Consider the following 20,529-nt stretch of genomic DNA (forward strand, 5'->3'; position numbering starts at 1 on the left):
CTTCTGGTGTGATGTCAAACTGGATCTGGATTTGCATTATTCTTAATATACAGTATATTGTCTTGGGCATGCTCATGTTCTAATCATGTGATTTATCAACAGGTGCCGTCTTGGCTTTCATGCTGGGGATTTTTCAGCTCCCCCTGGAAGAGTGCGAGGAAATTTACAGAAAACTGGGTTCAGGTGTCTTTAAGCAGAACGTCATTGTTGGAACTGTGAAGATGGGCTGGAGCCATGCTTTCTACGACAGTGAAACATGGGAAAATCTCCTCAAGTAAGTCTGCGAAGTCCAGCCTTCCAACCCACAACTTACACATTATTAACTCTAGAGACTAGGTGATCGGCTGGTTTGGTTTCTTTAGAGAACGTATGGGTGAGGGGAGCATGATTGAGAGTGCCAGGGACCCACACTGCCCCAAAGTAAGTTATGACTTAAAATCTACCATTCTTACTTTTTCTATTACAGCCTTTGCTCTCGTTTCATCATGTAAACAACGTTTTCTGTTCACACTGGCGTGCACTTATTTCTGTGCTTATATTTTATTTACTGTTTGTACTGTTGCTGCTTTCTATTGCCAAGATAATCTAAAAAGAAAAAGCTGGCCTCGTGTTTTGTGTTGACCACTAGGTGTCAGCAGTGAGCACCATTGTCAACAGAGGCTTGCCTCTGAAGGCCCATGTGTTCAGGAACTACAGACTCATGCCTGGAGTGAGATCCCACTACCTTGGAGACTGCAAACATAAGATGTGGCAGGCCATCAGGGCCTCGTCTGCCGCCCCCGGATACTTCCAGGAATTTGTTCTGGGAAAAGACCTTCATCAGGTATGACACAGCTAGAAGAGCTGCTAATAAATGGCTCAGATAGGTCAGTTAACTGTTATTTTGCTAACAAACAAAAAAATAACACTTTTGCAATTTTAACCATTCATATATCAAAATGTTCAGCTTGATTGAGAATAGTGTACTAAGTGTTTTAGTAGTTACATTTTTTATGTTTTTAAAATATTTTACTGTATTTTTTTTTTATCTTCATAGAAATGCATTGAGATCTTTTCAGTTCATTCAAAACCTCGGTTCTCCAAAATCTGCTTTAACGTAGTTTCTCTGCTTCTGTGTTCTTGTACTCTTTATAGCTCCTGTTCTTTTATTTATGCATTTTGCACAACTTTGCACAACTAAAAATAAATGCAAACTGCAGCGTGGAGGGGGGAAAAAAAGGCAAAAAGCTCTAAGAATGTGCCAAATCAGCCATCCCCAAATAAAATAAAATGAATCCTAAAAACGTGCATCATCATAAAAACACCATGAATGACACAGGAGCAAGACACATACAAACAAATGCAATAAAATAAGTTGTAAAACTTTTAAAAATATGCTTGAAAGACACTTTGCTCAAACATTTAGGACAGTTTCTACACTTGCAAAAACTTACATGGTGTAGAACCTGAAAAACTGAGAAATGACCTCTGCAAGTGAGAAAATGAGGTGGGTGACGATTTGAATACTGACGAGTCAAATAAAAGTGTAAATTAAAGTTTACCGTAGTTTTCGCAGTTTTGTGCATAAATTAGCATGCCTGCGACTTATAGAGCGAACCAACATATTTGTTTTTTTGGCTAAGATCTGACATGGAAAATATTAAACACTACCACAAAGTTTGTTTTCTCAGTCATCCAGGTATATAACAACAAAAAAGGTTGAATCATGTCATCTGGACTTCGTTTTTTTGTTAAAAAAGAAACGTTTCGCCCCTCATCCAAGAGGCTTCGTCAGTCTGAGGCCTAGCCATCTGGTATTACCCAGAAGCCACCCTGACTCTTGTGTTTCAAGCCTGCCTCAGATACCCCTGAAGTCTGGCCTTTTCACTAATGGTTTCAAAAACACAAAGTTTGTTTTCTCAGTCATCCAGGTATATAACAACAAAAAAGGTTGAATCATGTCATCTGGACTTCGTTTTTTTTTTTTTAAACACTACCATTTTCAACCAGTAGAGGGCCCTCGACTGATGTGGCAAGCCAAGTGTCTCATTAATAGGTAAAAGTGGCTATTAATGACACACTTGGCTTGCCAAGGAAAGTTCAACTGAGACACACCTTTACTATAATTTAGAGCAAAAAATAATTGTTTATAACTGTTATTCTTGTTAAAGTCCTCCTGTGCATGCTTTCGCGGCCGCCATTTGGCAGCCACAACACCGGCCACATTTTCAGGTTTTCAGTGACGCGTCAGCGGTGATGCATAATAGATGCGACTTATGTGGCAAAGCAACGTATTTGTTTTTTTCCACTTTATTAGACATATTTGGACCGATGCAACTTGCGATGTGACGTGTACGGCGGAAAATACGGTAATATGAAATAATCCCTGAACTGCTCAGGAACCTTTTCACCATTTGAACGAACAGATTAAATATAAACATATGTTTGAAAAATGCATCGGAAAAATGAAGCAATCTGACATTTCTGTCTTACAATTCTTAGCTTTTAACTACCGTACTTTTTTTAAACTTAAATTTTCACTCATTTTAACTATTTTAAATGTAGGATCTTGATCAGTTTACGAGTCATTAAAAATGTTTTGATTGTTGCATTTTCAAACTTCAACAATGAGAGTCACTGTTTCTCAGATCAGTGTGTGTCTGCATCAACTACATGTGTGTGAATTTGTTAGACTTCTAACAAAAGCGCCCCCCCCAGCTGAATTATCCTTTAAAGCCATGATCAGGTGTCAGAGGCAAAGATGGAAAATGACTAGAATGGCTTTAGTGAGAATCCTCATGAGTTTCTCCGTAACACCTCAGAGTTTTCAAATGTCTCCGCGTGTATTCATGTTCCATCAGCTGTGGACCGTGACATCTTATGTCATAAGCTCTCAGAAACCGGTTTCTCAGATCACACTATTGGTTGGTTCTCAAATTATCTCTCAGATCAAAGGCAATATCTTCAACATAATGGTACTTCTTCCCGTTATCTTACTGTTAACAAAGGTGTACCACAAGGTTCAGTCTTAGGACCCACCCTCTTCACAATCTACATAATGCAAGTCAGATCATTCCTGATGCATCCTCACATTCCTATGCCGACGACACAGTTGTTTATTGTCGAGCTCAGAAAGGTTGAATGAATCGGCTACAACTGAAGTAGCACCATTATATTGTACTTTCTACCTCTCCACTCTTGTATGTGTGCCTTTGAAGAGCTGCCCTGACTGATTTGTACCATTTCATGATGTTTGATTATGGGGTCAGATATCTTTAGATGCTCCTAATTAGGAACAATTAGGCTAAAGGCTTAGCTTCATTCAGATAACCTACTTAAACTAAATTAGCTGTGTCCCTTCTCTCTCCTCTGGCATTTCTTAAATCAAAGGTCCACATTAATAGCCCTGTGCCACGTTTCAGTTAGAAAATCATCCTAACCTTGTTGTAAATGTATTTACTGACTCGGGCCTTTGTTTTTCCAGAAAGTGTGGATTTCATTCTACTGTAACCTCTTATCAAAGTCTGTCTTTTACAAATGCGGTGTACGATTTACTTTAAACTCTTAATATTTTAATTCTCTTTGCACTTCTGCGCCCGTTCCTTTTTGACTCTGGTGTGGCAACTGGACGGGAAAGCTGGAGGTCGATGAGTTGCGTCTGGCTGTATAGTCGTCCACGTTCCTTGTAGGGATTTGTGGCGTTTCCTCAACGGTTTGCACCAACTTTACCGCCCACCGGTCTCACTTTCACTCTAGTATTCGGCACTAGCAGAGGTATTTCTCAGGATTCTGACAAATCATAAACCCACACATAAACTTCAAAAAAAGGTTTATTTAGACTTTGTACAGAGGTGGAATTTGTGTAAACGTCCCTCGTTTACTGACTTTTATATCTTGTTCATGTGTTGATATGTTCCTAATAATGAGACTTAAAATAAATTAATAGATATAAACGCTAAACAACTTCTAAAAAGATCATGTTAAATGTGTTTTCTGTCTGTTCCTCAGATCTACAGTGGGTTTTTATTGTTTAATTGTGGACATTTCTCCACCGCTCCGTTACCTGTGAAAAGCTTATCCTGTGCAGAGTAAAGATAATTCACCACTCTGTCCTTAACAGAGTCAACTCTGAGGTATTTCAGAGCTTGGATAAGGTCCAGACTGGGGTGTAGGGACACCCTGAGATAAAACATGAGAGCTAAATCTGGTGACCCATTCATCCAAACAGATTGTCCTTATTCTCTCTCAGGAGTATCATCAATCTTTTTCTCTGTCCAGTCCTCCCTTCTTCTTAACATTTCTCTACAAGTACTACACATTCATAACAAATTAAAGATAATCTCCCTCATTAATCTAATCTCTCAAAGCGATACCAAAGGTGTCTTTTCCTGTTCAGGATGGAGGGCTTCTCATCAACAACCCCACAGCTTTGGCCATTCACGAGTGCAAGTGTCTGTGGCCGAACACGCCTCTGCAGTGCGTGCTGTCTCTGGGCACCGGGCGGTACGAGACGGCCGGCAGAAACGGCACGACCTACACGAGTTTGAAGACGAAGCTGGCTCACGTCATCAGCAGCGCCACGGACACCGAGGGTAAGAAGAACAGAACGTAGCAGGAAGTGTTGTCTTCTATAAACCATGGTTAGAGGTGTCATTACACGCCCACTGGTTTCATGAGGGTGGGGGAATCTAAGTTAGATGGTTTATCAGACAATCCAACTTCTGTTTTGTGTAAATATCAATTAGGAGAAATGGTTCCAGTACACTTTATATCAATAAAAGATGATTGGATTGATGATAAGCGCTCTAGTTCCCTTACTTTAAGTATTTGATTTCAGAGGTGCACACCATGCTGGACGCCCTCCTGCCACCCGACACCTACTTCCGCTTCAACCCCTACATGAGCGAGGACGTCCCGCTGAACGAGAGCCGCATTGAGAAGCTCGACTTCCTCAAAAGCGAGGCGGAGCACTACCTCGAGCGCAACGAGGCCAAGCTGAGGAAGGCGACGAGCGTGCTGAGTCAGGAGAAGGGCGCCATGCAGAGGCTGGCCGAGTGGGCGAAGCTCAAAGCCGACATGTACGAGGGGATCCCCTTCATCTCCAAGCTCTAACCACGAGCTTAAGAAGGTTTTATTACAAGAGACCACCAAGTGTTTGGAAAATGTGGCTTCTGTGGCCAAATGTTTACACAAGTTGGTCCTGATCAGCCAACACACACAAAAACACCTTGTTTTTAACAAGTTAGGACAAGTGTTGAAAACCATGTAATGTAATTTATTATTTACACATTTTGTTGTTAGATCTAAAACAAAAGATATTAAAGTGGAATCATCAGGATGAATAGGGAAAGAAACGCATCAACATCCTGAAAGTGTTGATCTTTGAGCACAGAGTGAGATACAAGTCCACTGCATGACACACACATGAACATTATGTTCTTTGTGTGTACTTTGTGTACTTTGAAGATGGGATTTTTACTTTTTTTCTTTCCTTTTCCCCCTTTAAAGAGGAAAAAAGGAGAAAAAAATGTAAGATTTTTTATTTTTTTTCCCTTTGTTCCTTTATTTCATTTTCCCGCTTTTTTACTTTTTCTTTTCCCTTTTTTCTTTTTCCATTTGTTTCTCTTTTTTCTTTCTTTTTTCTCTTTTTTTCTTATTTTTTTCCTTAAAGAAGAAAAAAATGAAAAAAGAAAAAAACTGAAGATATATGTTTTCTTTTTTTGTTTTTACCCCTCTTTTCTTTCTTTTCCCTTTTGTTCTTTTCCACTTGTTCCTTTCTTTTTCTCTTCACTTTTTTCCTTTTTTTTCCTAATGAGGAAAAAAAGGGGGGTTGAAAAAGAAAGGAGAAAGGGGAAAAAATGAAAGAGGAAAAAAACTTTCAACATTTCCCCCCCCCCCTTTTTTTTCCCTTTTTCTCATTTTCCTTTCTTTTTTTCCTTTTTCTCATTTTCCCCCTTTTTTTCTTTTTTCTAATTTTCCTTTCTTTTTTTCCTTTTTCTCATTTTTTCCTTAGAGGAAAAAAAGGGAAAATATGAAAAAAAAGAAAGAGAAAAAATATATTTATATATATTAAAGATATATTTTTCATTTTTTATTTTTACCGCTTTGTTTTTTCTTTTTCTCTTTTTCCCCCCTTTTTCCTTTGTTTCATTTTTTCTCTTTTCTTTTTTTGTTCCTTAATGAGGAAAAAAGGGTGTAGATAAAGAAAGGGAAAAATGAAAGTGAAATTTTTTTGTTTGTTTTTTCCTTTTTTTCTTTCTTTTCCCGGTTTTCTTTTTTCCAATTTTTATTTTTTTCCCCTCTTTTTTTTCTCTTTAATTTCCTCCTTTTCCTTCCTTAAAGAGGAAACAAGGGGAGGAAAGAAGAAAAATAAAAGTAAACTAATACTTAACTTATAAATATTAAGGTGTAAAAAGAGAGAACCTGAACACGACGGCCTGTTCATAACCCTGTACAGAAAGATAACGTGCACTTTGTAGGATGTATTTTTAGGAATTTCACATTAATTTTAAACTAATAATGAACGCCTTCTGAGTTCTTCTTGCTCCGGTGCCTGCACATTCACCTGCAACCGTGCACGTTTGTTCATCACTGTACAAAGCATGTCTCTTCTGATATGAGCAACGACTTGTTAGTTTAATATAAAAATATATATATCATGTCTTTGATCTAACTTGAACTTCTCAGTTTGGTTATTTAGATTGAATGCACATTTTTAACCTGGTGAGAACCTGACTGATGTGATTCCTGCCACCTTTCATTTTTAATGGTATTTAAAAATGACTCGATGTCATAAAACAATAAAACCTGATTTAAAAACAGTGCTGCTTGACGTCTCACCTGTTTGGAAAGTAAGTATTCTAGGCACGTCGTATTTGTCTGCTTTTCTTTTAGGCCTCTTGTGCCAAGAAGACACTGCTGCACATGAAGAATCTGTATAGTTTTGATCATTTTGAATATCCATTATCGTTCCTTGGCGTTGTTCCATCAATTGTTTCCTGAACGCCGCCGACTGATTCAAGGTCCTTTCAGCGAGTAAACCCGATTCTGGTCAAGACGTCCTGAAATTTACAACAAATGTTCAAGTTTGTGGGATTTTTGGCATCAGATGTAGTTTTTGAGGAAGATGTGAATGTATAACTTCATCTGTCTCTCTTCCTCAAGCAGAGTCGGATCATGTGGGTTTATGTTGTTGCCTAGCAACCGATATATTCCCCTTCTTATTTACAATATTCTCAAATGTTCCCACGCTTGCCTATATTTGGTCCAGATCTGGCAGAAGCGAGTTACACAACCAGCTTTATTTTGCTGCTTAAAGTGCATTTCTGCTTGTTGTGATGCAAAAAAATACATATATTTTTTGTTTTTGTTGTATTTTAGTTGTTGCCAGATCGTCAATGCTCTGTTGGCTCTCGCTGCATTTATTTATTTATTTTTTTTAACAGGAGCCAACATATCTTTCTCTGAAATCATTGTAGGTCCGGTTCTGTAAGTGAGTCCTGAGTCGGTGTGAAGCTTCTGCAGAAAAACAAGAAGGAAATGTTTTTATGCATCCTGTTTGTCTTAGAAAAAGTCTTATCTGAGTCATCCCGGGATAATCGGTGTGATGAGGCTCCTGTCAATCATCAGCAGGGAGACTGGTTCACATCAAACCAGGTCAGGAGGTCTGCTAGATAAACACAAACTGCAGGGAATCTAAAGTCTGCCGAGTGTCAAACTCGTCGTCGTGTATCTTTAGCTGTTTAAACAGGCTAAAGCTCACAGCTCGAGAGCGATCTGGCTTAGATCTAGTGACGGCAAGGTGTGTTTAGCTTCATGATTTCGGCTCCTGTTGCAGGAAGAAGAAATTAAATCATTGAATTTTCATGTTTAATTATAAAGCCATCTTAATGCTGAGTGATAAATAGCTGAAGAAGCTGAAACTGAAAAGAGAAGCAGAACATTAGCTAAAAAATAACATGCAAAACACCCAACTTAAAGCCCAAATTAGCTAAATGCAAGCTGAAAGCGGCTAAATAATAGCTAAAAGGAGAAAAACACTAACATATAAATCTAGCAAAATATTAGCTGGAAGTAGCAAAAGAATAGCTAAAAGCGTTTGAGCATTTCTAAAGCTCTGCTAGCTCGAAATAGCCAGTTTAGCTAAAAGTAGCCAAAGGATAGCTAAAAGTAGCATGTCTGAAAATTAGAGCAAGTTTTTCATTTTTTCATTTAGCCTTTATTTATCCAGGTTAGTCGTAAGTTGAAGCAGATTTTAAAGAAAATGATTTATCAAGGAATTGGGGAAGGCGGATTAAAAAAATACATTTCAATATTTTCTAAAGTATAAAAGTTATGTAATTCAAAAGTCATGGGACCCTTGTCTTCATTGAGCTGAACAGTTTGATAAGTGAATGGCTAAAGCAGCACTAATTGTATAGTAGTAGTTGGATTGCAAAAACAACAAATAAATATAAAAATAGGAAAACAGCTGTGAACATTAAGTCACACAAAGACACTAAAGAGCATTTCTGGCTGGAGAGGTGTAGTTTGAGAGGAGCTTCACGTCAGAGCAGTTTACACAGCGGTGTGGTCACACGCTATGAAAGTGTCTGTCAGTATCCACTGTTTCAGATTCTCTGCTGCATAAACTTTGTCATCACACTCAACACTGAGATGGTTTAAAACAAGCCTTTAAACAGTTAGGTGTTTAAACTTGCAACAAATTGCTCGTAAAAAGTAGTCTAAGCTCAAAATATGTTGACAGCTGCTGCATAAATGACAGATGTTTATTGTATAGGAGACATTGCTTGATCCATCCCTGACTAGAACTGAGGTTTTTCTGCGTAGTTGTCATGTTGGAACTCTACTACTATAAAAAGTGTATATTCAGTTCAATTTAGTTTACTTGTTTAAAAAAAAGTAATGTAGGATTTCACATCTGATTTTCTTATGAATGCATTAAACAAATCATATAATTGATTTTACTATTTGGAGTTGATCAAAGTTACTGGTGGCATATCCAATATTTCTATTAAATAAGAATGTGTTGGTATTTGTTATGTACTATTTCTAAACACCCCAAGATGCACATTTATAAAATGCCTGAAATGTAAAAAAGGTTTCAGTCTATAAAAAAATGAGCAATGTTTAAAATGAAACTAGTCAATAAAATGCTAAATTTGATTGTTTAGCACAGAAGGTTTTTGATTTTTAGCGCTACCATGTGATGCATAAATGCATATCATAGTTGCAGTTTCCGCTGCTGCCGCTCAGTTGAGGGGGCGCTGCAGGGAATATTTCTTGTTTCAGCGCGGGATTCGAAACGAGAAAGAAATATTGAACACGAAGATGTGTAACTCTGACATGTTTGTTTGTGTCTTCTTCAGCATGTCGCGTAAAAGTACACGTGACAACAGGACGCTGCCAACAAGTTTAGTCCAATAAAATGCGCGCAACAAAAATGGGCAACCAGAAAAGGGTGAGCAAACTAGCAAAATTCAGTAGGCTTACGTCGTACAAAAAAAAAAAAAAGTATGTATTTACTATTTTCGAGTAACTTGAATGAATTTATTTATTTATTGCCAGTTTTCTCAAGGAGAACGCATCCAAGAAGAAAAACGAGGCCACGCCGACGTGGAGAAAACGGAGCGGACTTTTTGTGAACGAGTGAGCGCTCTTGTCAACATCGACGATCTTCTGTTTTTTGACAGCGGAGGGGGTGGGGGTGGTGGGGAGCACAGCGGATGGATCGGAGGTGGGCCACAGCTTGCTGCTGCAGCAGCTGAGAGAGGAGGAGGGGGCTTGTGGGGAGCATGGACACACCAGCCGGGCACAGTCCCTCCAACACACCTTCACCTCATCATCTTCAGCAGCATCACTGACAGGAAAAACGGTGAGCGTGAACATCCTTTTTCTATTTTCCTTTCTTTGAAGATGTCCGCTCTCCTTTTTATTACAAAGGGACTATTGCCGCATTGTCCCATAATGATGATGCTGATCTATATTCATCAGGTGCACATGATACATGTGGGATAAATGGACGCGGTTGTCGTTATTTTTTTCATCATTTTTATTATTATTATCCGGATGAAAGGCGGATGGTTGCAGGCTGTTCGGTGTCTGCGCCGCACGCGCTGTATCTTAAAGAGCCTCCATGAAAGCGAGCAGCAGGAGGCAGAGCAGCAGGAGGCAGAGCAGCAGGAGGCAGAGCAGCAGTGCAGACTGACTGGATTTGTTCCCGTCCTTCCTCCGTGCAGCAGGTTTTGTTCTGCCGGATGGCAGACAGGCCTGATGCTGCTGGCTGGAGCTCAGGGAGGCAGGCGGCTTTTATCTGGGCAGATTTATTCTCCATCCATATTGTCACATCACACTCGAGCTTTAATGAAGCTTTTTATTTTGTACTTGTCATCTATAACTGAGTGAAATCTCCTTTTATTACAAAGTACAATTTAAAGGAATAAGGAGAAATGTGATTTATTTAAAACCTGCACTGCCCAGTTCATCATTTTCTTCCATTTTAGAGTCAGCATAAGCCTAATTTGATTGTTTTCTGCTGAAACAGAAACTGATGTTTCTCTATAAAGTAGTTCTATAAAGAGTGAGCTGATTTAAAATATAGGATTTGTGACTTGTGTAGGCAACATAAGACAAAAAAAAAGTAGTGAAAATGCTGAATTTTGTGTAAATATGCAAATACACAATCTAGCTATCACAATAACAAAAATAGTTCGTAATGTTTTAATCAACCTAATTAGAGGTTTTCCAACTTGTTTATTTAAATAAACTGTTTGATTTTCTTTGAAACTGACACATTTTCTCTGCAGATTCTCTTAGCGTTGGGAAATCCCTTCATATAATGTTTGGTCATGAAATATAAGGCTGGATTTTCCAAAGAGATGCTTTGATGACAGAGTTTTAGACTAAAATCCTTCCATATAAGGTTATATCCATTTTGTCCAAACTTTGAAATTAACATTAAATCCCAAACTCTAAATTAATCTAGAGTGTGTGTTTGGGATGACTCTCAGCTACTACCTGGTTAAATTTTAACTCGGTGTCTGTAAAACTGACCAGGTTAAAAACATTTTTATGTTTCTAATGTCGATTAGCTGTGGCAGCCATCTTGAAGTGGATTGACTAAAGTTAATTGTGCTTACTTTGAAAGTTTCATTAAGATCTCACAGGTTTCTGAGATATTTTGCTAACATACACATGAACACACAGACACAGGCAAAAAGATGATCGTCTCATGCACGTTAGTGGCGGGTGATAAATATGGTGAAGAAAATATTGCAGTAGAAGAGACGGTCTGAGCAGTGAAATGCTAATTGTTAGTCTGTGATGCAGGTTAACGAGACAATGTTTTCACTTCAAATCTGCACTTTTTAATCTGCAGCGCGCTGTTTTAATCCAGTAATACACCAAAAATCTGGGCAACATTTCAATGAATGGGAGAGTTGCTGTTCTAATCTGTTCTTTCGCACATATTATTAGCCTTTAATGTAAAGAAGAGAGAAGTTCTGTGTCGTCACAACTAGGCCTGTCACGATAACAAATTTTGCTGGGTGATTCAGTCTCAGAAATTATTGCGATAAACGATAATATTGTTTGAAATTTGACAATTATTAGTAATTATTGTCAAATTTAAGAAGAAATATTGATTTGTTTTGAGTGTAGTACCTTTTTTGACCATTGGATGGCAGTGTAAGACTGTTTGAACTGCAGGATGGATAGTGAGGGAGCGAGCAGCGTCAAAGGATGGATAGTGAGGGAGCGAGCAGCGTGACTCTATAAGAAAAATGGGATGGAGGCACCCTGACATGACATGAGCTGTCTCCATCTTTTATTCGGTTCTGAAAATGGTGGACGCTGGGTGTGGTTTGAGCTCTTTAACAACATTTTTCACACAGAGCTTTTAATAAAAAATCACTAAACAAGTTCTCAGCTTCTTTTTGCAGAGAAAAACAACTTTTTACACGAAGGCACGGGTTTCAACTGTGAATTTTGGAGCTTCGACAAGACGGAGGTTTTTTCCCCGAGGTCAGCCTGTTAGCTTAGCTCGTAGCTTAGCTGCCTTTAGCGATCTAAAAACACGATTTTGGACGGTTTAAACAGATTTTAAAGAAAGGAGAAACGGAGGGATCAGTGAAGAACACCAGAGTTGAGCTTTTTGTCATCCAGTGTCTTCAGTAGAAAGAGAGAGACGAAGAAACGATAAAGCCGATAAATGAAAATGAGGTCAATAATTTTCATTTATCATGCGATTAATTGATTTATTGTTTATCGTGACATGTCTAATCACAACCCACTGTTGGATCCAAAATAGGCAGAAATAAACATCAGTAGAAACAAACACATTTTACACAGATGTAACTTATGGAAAGACAACTGTAACTTGAAAGACTTAAGCATTCAGTCAGCATTTGTTTTACAGGATTGCACCGAGACGCTATGAAGAATCTGTTTCAACAGGATGAAAATCAAGTTTTAAATATGTTCCATTAAAACTCTTAACCAAAGTAAAATCACTAGCCTTATGTCGGTAATGTTGCTAGTAATGTGACAGTTTTTATAAACAGATAAGAATCTCACATCAAAACTTAGATTGAACTGTTATTAATTTGTAGGTTTCTGGAACGCTGGCAGAGTTTTGCGGCAGTCTTCTCAAGACGATCATCTCCGTCTTAACGCCTGTGGAGAAACTTATCTTTGAACTTTTTATTTCATTTTGACTCCATATCAAAAACAAGAAGTTAGCGTTTTTCCTCGGGAATCCACGATTTGCTGCCGTGCTGGCAGTAAGGACATCACATAGCACCTACCAAGATGGCGGCACAAATCTTTCCTCATTATCGTATAGGCTGAACTTTGGTCGACCATTCCAGTGAATTCCTAATTCAGCGACTTGGAATACAACAGTCAACATTTCACTGAAGTTCATTTCCCCCAAATGCTTTTTGAACAAGCACATTTTGGCAAGGCGTGCGTTGTGTTTTGGCACTCAGGTCTTTGCGACCGCTTCTGCTGAGCTCTTCTGAGCAGATTCAGCCCGAGCCATTACTCATGGTGGATGTGGTGTCACCATCTCTGCTTCTTCTCTTCTGCTTGTCTGCGCCTCATTAGACGAGAAGACGGAGTTGTTGGTCTGTTTAGGTGCATTTACCTGTAAGCGATGGCATAGTTGTGTAGTCAGGCTCTTTGGGAATCAGAAGTGTAATCCGTTCCATTTAGCTAAAAAACTGGTAGCTCTCAGTTTTTAAAACATTAATTGGATTTTGGAGCTAATGTACTGCTTCTTATATGGAAGCTATTATTTTAAGCTTTCAGTTTATCTCCTTCAGAAAATTTCAGCAAAGTCGTTCAATGCTCAGCATTCATGCTTTTGCATAAAATGTGATTCCTTTAGTTTAATTTGATGTTCTTTTGAAGAAGCTTTGGCTGGTATTTAGCTCATATTGATGGAACTGCTGTGGGAGCTGCAGCCAGACGAATATAATTAGCATCAAACAACCTTCGGGTTAATAGCGCCCTGCAGCGATGATGGTGCATTTGGTGGTCAGGGGATGGGAGGGGAATGTAAACAGTCTCATTTTGCCCTTTGGCTCGCAGCTGAACGTGTTTGGCTGTTTTTATTACATCATCGGGGGCGTTAAAAATTAACACGAAGGGCTAAGGATTGATGGGTTGGACAACCTGGATGAATATTGGTAGGTTTCTGAAAGAGCAGGTGCTGTTGGTCCCGTCTTCCCTTCAAGATGGATGGTTTTAATTAATTTTATTTTGTTTCAATGGTTGGGGGTGTTTCAGAAGGAGAAAGGAGGGAAATCTTGATCTGCACCATAAGGACCATAAGTAAACCGTGCTGTGTGAGTTTGGCATTTTTGAATTAAACAAAACTATAAGTCATCCGGGTGCTTTACTACTTCAGTAGACTTAGTTATTAAAATACACACAGAGGGTGTTTAAAGTTTAAAGAGAAGTAGAGTGAACCAAAATGGATAGAACTGCTGGAATACAAATGGACATATTGTGTAAAAGTTACAGTTTAATAAATGTGCTTTAAAGGTCAATAATGACATTCTTTTTTTCCTATGTATGTCTGTAAAGCAGCAGCTAGAGTTGTTTCTGTGGATCAGGTGGGCAGATGGGAGGCTGGGGGGTAGAGCTGAAGACTTGCCAGACTGGTAGAAACCGTCTCTTGCGAAGTGTGAAAGCAAGTCAGCAAGTCTGGCGGAATGACTTGATTTAATTTCATACGCTGAAACATATGCAGGAGAATATTATCTGCTTCTGCTGCAATTATGTTTTAGGTTATCTGGCTCCGATTGTGTGTAACAAAGCTCACAGACCTTTTACTGCTTATTAAACGCTGCTTCCAAGGACAAGAAAAATCTATATTTGAGCTTTTTTTTTATTTTAAAGGGAAGGTTTTAAGTTGAATACAGCAGGTTAAATACATAAAATGAAACAAACAGGATATAAAAGGACAAAGGAGATGGTAAATGGATAAAAAGATGCAATATAAAGAAAAAGAACGCTATTTAATCATTATAAACCTGAAGGACAGATTGGTTACTGAGTTTTATCCATCCATCCATGCATCCATGCATGCATCCATCATTTTGTGCAGCATTGTATAAGGCAGGTTGTTGGTCCATCACAGTCACACCTGAACTCAGTTTAGAATCTCAAATAACCTAACAAGTATTGCTTTAGACTTTAAGAAACCAGATTTCCTGGAGAAACTCCACATTTAGGAGAACATGCAAATTTCTTGAATAAAAACCCTAGCCAGTATTCAAACCTGGGACTTTGGCGCGGTGAGGCGAGTCTAACCAACTGCAACACGCAGCCCTGCTGACGTTTAAAATATCTACGTTAGACGCATACAACTGTAAATGTATCGACCAAAAGAAATGAAAAATGGCAGAAAAAGAGGCCTAAAATGAGGTTTATAGTTGATGCACATCGAGCAGAAATGGATGGATGCTTTATTGATTCTTTGCAGGAAATTTCAGAAATAGCAAACTAACTAAAACTACCGGTAGGTAGAAACAACAGAAATATGTGAAATGATTGCAGAGCAATCCAAAATAAAATAAATAAAAACAGGTTTGATATAAAATTAAATGAAAAACCACAAAGATCCTAACAATAAAATGCAAAAGATTAAAAATAAATAGAAATGACCCCTCACAGGTGCACATATCTTCAATGTAAAGGATAATAAAACTGTCAAAATAAAGAAAAAGTATTACAGACACTATGAAGCATGATAGAGGTCATAAAAGAAAATGTAACAAAGCCACAAAAATACAAAATAACCCAACTACATTCAAAACAAACTGCGTGGCTACAAAAAGAAACATTGAAAAATATGAATGCAAACAACAAAGTCCATGCTCAATAATCCACGTATACAATCCAACAATTTTCAATGAGGACAACATTTGGGAGATAAATGGAAAATTCACACAAACGTTTGTGCTTTTCATTCATTCAACCTTTATTTATACAGGTTCGTCTCAATGAGTCATGAGGACTCATTTACAAGAGAGACCTGTTTTAAACAAAGAACACAGATGTGTCGTCTGCATAGAAATGTAAGGATGCACCAGGATTGAACAGACCTTCATTACTTATTTTCAGCTCTCTCTTGTAAATGAGTCCCCGAGTCTCAATGGGATTAACCTGTATAAATAAAGGTTGAATGTAGATTGTGAAGAGAGTGGGTCCAGTGGTGTAGTTTACATTTTTGTAGTGGCTATACCGCGGTAAATTTAGTTTTACGTTGGACACCGCTGAAGCCACGAAGCGCAAATGTCCAACGTCCAACATAAAACTAACTTTACCACGTTCGGTCCATATACTGTGCTTAGAAACCAAAGTACTCTGGTTAATACAATCGTCAATTTATTTTGATTTTAAAGCATATTGAACATTTTCAAATTTCTCTGATGCTTATATTTGAATAAATTAACATCAAACCTTGTACAATAGTTGACTTTGTATTAAAAACATGTTATATAATTTATAAAACGGTATCAAAACAAAACATGTTCAAGTATTAAGTAGTAAGTACAGGAGTATTAATTACACAATAATTCCCTGGATAAGTGAATGTAATAAACAAACGCTGCGTACAGAGATTGTTATGGAAGCATTTAACTGACATTTAACGTATCAGTGTCTAATGATATGTCATGTATCATTGGACACTTAAGTGGGTATACTGAAATTCTTAAGCTTTTCTACTGGGTATACTCTGTATGTCCGAGTATCACATAGACTACACCACTAGGAGGATCCTAAGACTGAGCCTTGCGGTACACCACTGTTGACAGTTAGCTGGAAGAAGTACCATTATGTTGAGCACATTGTCCTTCCGGTTTTGTGTTCCTTTCCTGTTTGCCTTGTTAAATGTTGCACCCAGTACATTCATGTGGTGTCATACTCCCAAGAGATAAATACTTGGGGTTGGTCTTAAAAAAACGGTCTCCAATTTTTATACGTATACTGTTTATACTGGGTGGGATGAGTGGAACAGCATTATTTACTGGATGCGGGAAACAAAAAAGGGAAGAGATTAGTTGGAAAGAATCAGGGCTTCACATGATTTCTACAGGTTATGATTCTTAATCAAACATACGGGGACACTAATGGATCAAACTGGTGACATCTCCTTCACCTCAGGGCATGTTTTTCTTCCAAAGAATGTGATTATTCTCATTTATTAGGGAACGCTTTTTGTTGACCATCTGCCAGTCGTCAGTATAACTGCATACAGAACGGAAATTACATTTCCAGTTTAATTGAGCTTCTGTTTCCTTCGTCCTTTTTGTGTGACCCTAGATAGAAGGCCGTTAAAAAGCCATCTTGTCTTCCTTTGCTTGAATCTGAAAGAATGTCTTTGTGGGAGGGAACAAGTTGGGCAGACAGCAGAAGAGGAGAACAACAACCAGAGGCGGTTCTCAGGGTGGAGAAGCCATACATCAGCTTTAAACGAGTCTTTTTACAGATAAACTAATTAAGGACTGGCAGTTCCTGATGTTGGCAACTGCGTAGGAGAAGAAAACTTGGACGTCTGTCTACATAAACATATTTTAGGGCTTGTTTATTTCAACGTATAGGTGGTGTTTTTTTCCTCGGAAATCCACGATCTGCTGGCAGTAAGGACATCACATAGCACCTACCAAGATTGCGCCACAAATCTTGCTTTGCTGTCGCAGGCTGAACTTTGGTTGACCATTCCAGTGAATTCCTAATCCAGTGACTTGGAATACAACAGTCGATGTTTCATTGAAGTTCATGCAGCCCTGTTTGTGATTATTATACATTTTTCCGATCCAGCTTGACGAAAATGGAACAGCAAATCCAAACGATCGTAGTGGTCACCTTGACTTATGAGCTTTCAAGATGCGTTTGATGTGAGCTGGACTGACCTATTGGTGACCAGGCTGCAGGGTGTATGACTTACTGTAAAAATGAAGTCATTTCATTAGTCATTGTTCTGACTCAGCATCATTTGAGGCTTCTGGATGTTCTCCCTGCATCTAATGGCATTTCCGGTCTGTGATGACACACTCAGCCACTCTATAGCTGTGTCGTCTTTCTCAGTTTTACCCTTGAAGATGCTGAAACAGATTTTTTTTTTTTTTTTGGAGGGGCTGCCAGACACTGTCCAATCAGAGCCATGTTGTGTTGGTCACCTTGGCACAATGACACAGTGCTGCTTTAGCACTTTAGCTTATTGCAATTTGACACCAAATGAGAGTCTGCTCAGTCATGAGGGGTGTTTCAAATGTCTTGATCATTTCTTTGTATGTTTTTACATACACTAAACAGAGTTGATGTTTATATTTAGCATCATTTTCTGAGTGAAACTTTATCAGTTGCACTCATTGATACCCATTTTGAAATGTTCATAGCATAGTTTTGTTTAACCATGGCCCTTTAGCACTTGAGTTTTAGTTTTGTCTTTTTTACATGAAAGAATAATAATGTTTTGGGCTTTGTGTTTGAAACTGTGCCCAATATGTCAATGTATATTAAAGACTGAAAAGCAGAAACATCTGATTTCAGGCTAAAGCTTTTTAAAATATGTTAAATCATAAGACTTCTTTCCTTTGATTGTCAGAAATGGCTCTTTTTGCAGCAGTGCTCACTTATCTGTTTAACAGTAGCCTTTCTTTAAAAAACATTATGTTTTATACTCAGCTGTCTATTATGGGTTGTTGCTCTTTGCTATTTAAGTAGATCGCTAAAAGCTGAAACATAAACAAAAAACAGGATTTTCTTGTAGTTGACAGCTGAAGATAGTAGGGATGCAACTAACGATTATTTCAATAATCGATCCATCGGCCAATTATTTTTCGATTAATCGATGACTGGGAAAAAACAAAAGTTTTAATTTCCACCCCTTTATTCCAAAATTGAACATTTGACTGACATAGCACTTTGCACAAAAACAGGTTGCTATTTGACTATTCTGTTAGTAAAATATTGAATTAAATAAAAGTTAGTCAAATAGCTTAAAAAAATTAATGTACACAAAAATATATACAAATGTATCTTTATACCTGCACAATACGTAGCTACTTTGTAAAATGTGTCCTTGAGGGAAGAGTGTAACCTGGATTAAAAGTGTGGATTATTGTAACCTGGATTAAAAGTGTGGATTATTGAAGTGAAGCCTTCGTCTTCAACCATCGACAGAGGCCTCATGTCAGTGACGGATCATGTTCAGGATGTTTCAGTGAAGACAGCTGTTGCTGTGGTGTCCATGATGTCTGTCCATCATGCAGGCTGTTGTTGTTTGTTGTTGTTTTCTGGAATGAGAGAGTAAATATGTATTATAACATAATTTACAGCAACTCAAGAAATGCCTTGTTTCACTTACAGCGTTAGGTTCCAGCAAAAGTAGCTAAAAGAGAAATTAAACACACACACACTCACACACACACACACACACATATAAAATACTTAATTACACACATTTGAGTAGATGTAATAAATTACTTTAATTCCTGTTTAAATGCAATTCATCCTGCCATAACTGCAGTGTCTTCAGACTTTGCCAACAAATAAAAAGTTGAAGCTTAATCATTAAATTATTATATTTGTGTTAGATTTATTTATAAATCACATTTAAACACTGCTTGTACCAATTAAATAAAATAAAAAGTAACACACACGTTCTCTATCACCGTCATTACTCAGATAAACAAACAAACAAACAGCTTCAGCTCCAGACAGACTGACGTTACGTTTTCTCTCTTGAAACAGAACAAATGTAGAATATTGTGGAGACTCACCTGCAACACATGAGATGGGAGTGAGACGAGTTGTATCTGCTGTTCAGCTCCTTCCTCCTCCTCGTGACTCCGACATGTTTACGTTTATCTCCATGGTTCTCTCGTGTCGTGTCGTCAATTTTCAAAGCTGCACGTTTCTCATTTTTTATCTTTGTGAAGATCTCCCACACTTTGGAGGACTTGGGTCGAACAGTTTTCTCTGCGTCGGTCATTTGTGAAATTTACTTATTTTCCTTTGAAAACAGCCTCTGCTTCCTCCTCCCCCCTCGCTCTGTTCAACTCGTGCTGCAGATTAAACATTTTTTTTAAAAACTTTATTCAGTCAGTCAGCATTGACAATGAACTGCAGGTGAACAAACCGAAACGGCTCCGCAGTGCCGTGAAAGACGCATAATTGCGCGACACAACGAATCGATAATGAAATTTGTTGCCAATGCTTTTAATGATCGATTTTTATTGATTTTATCGATTCGTTGTTGCAGCCCTAGAAGATAGATGATGATATGTTCTAGAATTGCGCCGCTCAAGGTGACTGTATGTTGGAGCAGCTCTGTTAACTTTCACTCTGGGATGTTGTTTTTGAAAACTTCAATTCCTCTTTTTCTGGATGTAAACTGCTGTTTTTTTAGGATGATTATTTCCTCTGATATCAGATGCTGTGCAGCTGGAATGATTTTTACTGAACCCGTTTTGCTTTTGGAAATTTGGTGATGCGTAACCATGACAACAAGGTGGTATTTACAATTGGGAGCAGCTGATTAACATCTCAAAAACTCTCAAATAATACCTCAGCTACAGCCCCAAATCACAAATGAGTTAAAAAGGGAGGTGCCGTGGACGCATCCCCGTCTACTTGGCAGAGGTGCTTGAGTACCTGATCGCCGAGATCCTGGAGCTGGTGGGAAACGCTGCTCGTGACTACAAGAAGACCAGGATCATCCCCTGACACCTTCAGCTGGCTGTCTGCAATAACGAGAAGCTCAACAAGCTGCTGGGAGGAGAGACCATCGCTCAGGGAGGAGTTCTGCCCAAGAAGACCAAGAAATCCACCAAGTCCAAGTAGACAAATCAACATCTGCAACTGGTTTCTTCAGATCTGCTCTAAGACGGACCGCTACAAGAGATCCTTCCTGCCCACAGACATCAGCATCGATAACAACTCTAAGGAAACCAGAAGATGAGCTACAACAACATTTAATTTCCCTTTGGAATTAAAGTATACTGGTACATGTGTATATATATATATATATATATA

General features: G+C 38.3%; 2 protein-coding genes across 2 annotated transcripts in view; both read left to right on the forward strand.

The window, feature by feature from the left end:
* pnpla8 (patatin-like phospholipase domain containing 8) overlaps window positions 1-5,119 on the forward strand; it is a 7,244-nt gene extending 2,125 nt beyond the window's left edge. Inside the window, exons 5-9 of the mRNA XM_037695657.1 lie at window positions 103-274; window positions 363-420; window positions 629-823; window positions 4,376-4,571; window positions 4,817-5,119. Of these exons, the coding sequence (XP_037551585.1) occupies window positions 103-274; window positions 363-420; window positions 629-823; window positions 4,376-4,571; window positions 4,817-5,091 (896 nt within the window). The 3' untranslated portion in view covers window positions 5,092-5,119. The remainder of the gene's footprint in view (window positions 1-102; window positions 275-362; window positions 421-628; window positions 824-4,375; window positions 4,572-4,816) is intronic.
* Window positions 5,120-9,730: 4,611 nt separating this feature from the next.
* nrcama (neuronal cell adhesion molecule a) overlaps window positions 9,731-20,529 on the forward strand; it is a 73,641-nt gene continuing 62,842 nt past the window's right edge. The window contains exon 1 of the mRNA XM_037695656.1: window positions 9,731-9,853. The gene's annotated coding sequence lies outside the window, so the exon portion shown is untranslated. The remainder of the gene's footprint in view (window positions 9,854-20,529) is intronic.

The sequence above is a fragment of the Nematolebias whitei genome, chromosome 22 (genome assembly GCF_014905685.2).
Source record: "Nematolebias whitei isolate Nwh7 chromosome 22, NemWhi1, whole genome shotgun sequence".
NCBI lineage: Eukaryota > Metazoa > Chordata > Actinopteri > Cyprinodontiformes > Rivulidae > Nematolebias > Nematolebias whitei.